At 64.1% G+C, this 4,861-nt stretch overlaps 1 protein-coding gene across 1 annotated transcript; it reads right to left on the minus strand.

The window, feature by feature from the left end:
- Positions 1-311: 311 nt before the first annotated feature.
- On the minus strand, positions 312-2,929 carry LOC126648010 (class II histocompatibility antigen, B-L beta chain-like). The gene is made up of 5 exons (XM_050330647.1): positions 2,828-2,929; positions 2,054-2,323; positions 1,071-1,382; positions 466-572; positions 312-367 (listed from the first exon to the last, which is right to left on the minus strand). The coding sequence occupies exons 1-5, from the start codon at positions 2,910-2,912 to the stop codon at positions 359-361; spliced, it is 783 nt and encodes a 260-aa protein (XP_050186604.1). The 5' UTR covers positions 2,913-2,929; the 3' UTR covers positions 312-358.
- Positions 2,930-4,861: the final 1,932 nt, after the last annotated feature.

Below are 4,861 nucleotides of genomic sequence, written 5' to 3' on the forward strand. Positions count from 1 at the left end.
CTGCTGCTACTTGGACTGACTCTGCCCGCGTCTTGGGGGGTCCAAGGTGGGTTTTGGAGGTTCCGGGATTGCTGGAGTTTGGCTTTGTGGTGCCCTGGATACGTGGGGTTTTGGGGGTTTACATTGCCCAAACACCCCCTTGTTCCCAAGATTTTCGGAGCCTCCCCCCCCCCAATATCCCCCAGTAAGCAGGACTGCAGAGAACTGGGAAGCTTTACTGGGAGCACTGGGAGCAGCAGGCGGCTGGTGTGAGAACAAAAGCAGGGCAGGGGGGGACACACGACCCCCAGGGCGGGAATGAACTGGGGGATCCCGGCTGGGCCCAAGGCCATGGGGAGGGGCTGCGGCCACCGCCAGCTCAGGAGCTCTGTGGGGAGACAAAATGGGGGTGACAGCAGGCTGGGGGGCAGGGGGGCACACACGCTCTGGGAAAGGAGGTCACGACCCCCGGGGACCCCCCTTTACCTTCTCCCGCAGGTAGAAGCCGAGCCCCAGCGCCAGGAAGACGAAACCCAACACAAAGCCCCCGACCCCCACCAGGATCTTGCTGCAGATGGTGTCTTGTGGCATCTCTGGGGGGAGACGGGGGGGGGGGCGGTCAGGACCCACAAAATAAAATATCCCAGATACCACCTGGGACCCCCCAAAAACCCCATCCTGGTCTCCCCCAGTCCACCCAGGACCCTCTGAAACCTCCTGCCAGTCCCTTCCCAGCCCCTCGGGGATCCCACAAAGACCCTCCCAACCCCTTTAGGACCCTCCAACCCCCCTCCCATCACCCCCGGGACCCTCCTGAACCCCTCCCAGTTTCTTTTAAGCCCACCCAGCACTTCCCCAACCCCCTCCTAGTCACCCCAAGCCCCCCCCAGACTCCCTCCCATCCCACCCAGGCTCCCCCAGACTCCGTCCCAGTCACCTCCACGACTTCCCAAAGCCCCTCTCAGCCCTCCCAGGACACCCCAACCTCCTCCTCAGCCTCTCCATTGCCCCTCAAAGTGCCTCTCAGTGTCCCCAGTGCTCCCCTGGTCCCCCTGCCAGTGTCCCCCCATGCTGGGGGGGCCGGGCCGTACCCCAGTGCTGGCTGAGGGGGTGCTCCAGGCTGACGTGCTCCACCTGGCAGGTGTAGGTGACCCCGCGCCGGGGGGGGATTTCCAGCATCACCAGCACCTGGTAGGTCCAGTCCCCGTTGGGGGCCACGTCAGTGGCCACCACGTGCTCCGGCAGCTCCTGCCCATCCTGGAACCACCTCACCTGCACCGTTGCAGGGTAGAAATCCATCACGGAGCAGAGCAAGGGCTGGGGCCTGGCTGGGAGCTCGACGGCACCAGCGAGATGGACACGCTGGGGGGCACTGGGAGAGATGGGGGAGACACTGGGTTGAGCTGGGGGACACTGGGGAGAGAGGGGAGAGGGCTTGTAGGACATGGGTAGGGGTTTGGATGGCAGTGGGAGGGACTGGGATGGCACTGGGAGGGACTCGGATGGCAGTGGGAGGGACTCGGATGGCAGTGGGGTAGAAGGGGATGGGCCGGGGGGGTCACTGGGGAGAGAGTTGGGAGATGTGGGAGTGAACTGAGAACGACTGGGAATGGACTGAGAGGGTCTGGGAGTAGAGTGAGAGGTAATGGGAATGACTGGGAGGGACTGGGAAGGACTGGGAAGGGCCTGAGCGGGACTGGGAGGTGAGTCCTGGTGAGGGAACTCTACTCTGCGGGTCTGCCCAGCAACTAATGAGTCATGGGAGATGCGTGCTCTGATTGGCTGAGGGGAGGGAGAGCGGTGGCCCTAGCGAGGCGGAGATGCGGGGGGGCACTGGGAGAGACTGGGGTGGACTGGGGGACACTGGAAGAAACTGGAATGGATCGCAATGGAATAAGGGGCAACAGGAGACTGGGATGGATTTGGGGGCACTGGGAGGGGGCACAAGGCCACGAGGATGGGCACAAGAAGGGCTGAGGGGTCAGGGGTGATTCCTAGGGAGGGTTTGAGGGGCTCCAGGGTCATTCCCGGGGCAGGGGAATTCCCGAGGGTACCCGTTCTGCCCCGTGCTCACCTCTGCGGTTCACAAGGAACGGGGTGGACACCTCGTAGTTGTGCCGGCAGAACGTGTCCACTGCAGCCCGTTTGTTCTCCAGTACGTCCTGTTGGCTGTTCCAGTGCCTGGCCTGGATCTCCCCAAACGGGGTGTCCCCTACAAAGACCCCCACATCGCTGTCGAAGTGCACGAACTGCTTCCGGTTGTAGATTTTCCTCTCCACGAACCTCACCTGCTCGGTGCCGTTGATGAAGTGACACTCCTGGTTTCTCAACTCCTGGAAGACCCCTGTGTGTGCAGGACACGGGTCAGGGGGTACCCTGTCCCCACCATCATCCCCCAGCCTCCCACAGCAGGTTGGGAGCTCGGGGGCCACCCGGACCCCCTTTCCCACCCCCTCTGCCCCACGGCCGCCGCAGCACCGGCTCTTAACTTGGGGGGAACCCCCTCATCAACTCCCCTGGGATGGACAGGGGATTGAGGACTCCCCCAGTGCGGATCCGACACCCCCAAACCTTCAGGAAACCACTGCAGGGATCCAGTGATGGGGGACACCGAGGGACCCCCATGGCACCCCTCTTCCTTCTCTCCTACACCTCTTTTGCCCCTCTCCCACCCTTTTCCCACTGTCCTCCCAATCCCCAGACACCCCCCGCGCTCAGTTTGGGGCTCCCACTTCACTCCCACTAATTCCGAGGGTTCCAACCCCCCTCTCGTGCTCACTTTTAGGGTTCCCACCCCTTCTTTTCTCTCCTCTTTCCCCTTTCCCGCCCCCCGCTCCCCCCCGCTCACCCGACAGCTCCTCGCCCGCAGCCGGGGGGGCTCCCAGCACCACCAGTACCACCAGTACGGACCCAGCTCCCCGCACACGCTCCATCACCAGCGCCGGGCAGGGACTGGCACCCCAAAACCAGCCGGGCGGAGCCGTTTTTGGGCTGTTTTGGACGCGCTCTGATTGGCTGAGCGCAAAGTTCGGGCTCGTTTAGCGTCGCGTCTTCCCGGCAACTGATGAGTCATCAGCAGTGTGCGCTCTGATTGGCCACAGTTCGCGTCGGTGCTTCCTGATTGGCTGAGGCCGTTGGGGGCACTGCAACCTCGGGGGTGGGGGGTTCTGGGAGGTCCGTGGGGTGCGGGGCAGGTGGGAACTCAGGGGAACCCACAAATGGGCATCCAGGGGTTCTACAGCTCTGCCACCCAAAAACAGCTATCCGGCTGTTCCGGAGCTCCGACGGCCCCCAAAACCGAGTGGAGCGCGTTCTCTGATTGGCTGAGCTCGGTGAGGGCTCAGTTTTAGCCGGGTCTGCCCAACAACTGATGACGCGCCAGCTGCGCTCGCTCCCATTGGCTGCTACTGCTTGGGCTGACTCTGCCCGCGGCTTGGGGGGTCCAAGGTGGGTTTTGGGGGGTCCCGGATTGCTGGAGCTTGGCTTTGTGGTGCCCTGGATACGTGGGATTTTGGGGGGCTGACGTTGCTCAAACCCCCCTTGTTTGCAGGATTTTCGGAGCCCCCCTCCAGTTTCCCCCAACAATCAGGACTGCAGAGAACTGGGAAGCTTTACTGGGAGCACTGGGAGCAGCAGGAAGTTGGTGTGAGAGCAAAAGCAGGGCCAGAGGGGACACACGAACTCCCTAAACTGCGGGCGGGGATGGACTGGGGGGTCCTGGCTGGGCCCGAGGCCACGGGGAGGGGCTGCGGCCGCCGCCAGCTCAGGAGCTCTGTGGGGAGAGAAAAGGGGGTGACAGGGAGCTGTAGGGGCAGGGGGGGTACACACGGTCTGACGAAGGGGGGACACGACCCCCGGGGACCCCCCTTTACCTTCTCCTGCAGGTAGAAGCCGAGCCCCAGTGCCAGGAAGACGAAACCCAACACAAAGCCCCCGACCCCCACCAGGATCTTGCTGTGGACGGTGTCCTGTGGCATCTCTGGGGAGAACCGGGGGGTCAGGACCCCCAAAACCTCCCAGAGGCCACCCGGGACCCCCTGAAAACCCTGTCCTGGTCTCCCCAAGCCCACCCAGCATCCCCTGAAACCTCCTGCCTGTCCCTTCCCAGCCCCTCCAGGATCCCACAAAGCCCCTCCCATCCCCTTTAAGAGCCTCCAATCCCCCTCCCATCATCCCCAGGACCCCCCTGAACCCCTCCCAGTCCCTTTTAAGCCCTCCCAGGCACTTCCCCAACCCCCTTCCAGTCACCCCAAGCCCCCCCAGACTCCCTCCCATCCCTCCCAGGCTCCCCCAAACTCCCTCCCAGTCACCCCCACGACTCCCCACAGCCCCTCTCAGCCCTCCAAGGACCCCCAACCTCCTCCTCAGCCTCTCCATTGCCCCCCAAAGTGCCTCCCAATGTCCCCAGTGCACCCCCAGACCCCCGACCCCCTGCCAGTGTCCCCCATGCTGGGGGGGCCGGGCCGTACCCCAGTGCTGGCTGAGGGGGTGCTCCAGGCTGACGTGCTCCACCTGGCAGGTGTAGGTGACCCCGTGCTGGGGGGGGGATTTCCAGCATCACCAGCACCTGATAGGTCCAGTCCCCGCTGGGGACCACGTCGGTGGCCACCACGTGCTCCAGCAGCTCCTGCCCATCCTGGAACCACCTCACCTGCACCGGGCAGGGTAGAAATCCATCACGGAGCAGAGCAGGGGCTGGGGCCGGGCTGGGAGCTTTAGGGCACCAGCGAGATGGACACGCTGGGGGGCACTGGGAGAGACGGAGGAGACACTGGGCTGAGCTGGGGGAGACTGGGACAGAGGGGAGAGGTCTTGTAGCACATTGGTAGGGATTTGGGTGACTCTGGGGGGGACTGGGATGGCCCTGGGAGGGACTGGGATT

The sequence above is a fragment of the Myiozetetes cayanensis genome, unplaced genomic scaffold (assembly GCF_022539395.1).
Source record: "Myiozetetes cayanensis isolate MyiCay16 unplaced genomic scaffold, myiCay2020 scf422, whole genome shotgun sequence".
In the NCBI taxonomy this organism is placed as follows: Eukaryota; Metazoa; Chordata; class Aves; order Passeriformes; family Tyrannidae; genus Myiozetetes; species Myiozetetes cayanensis.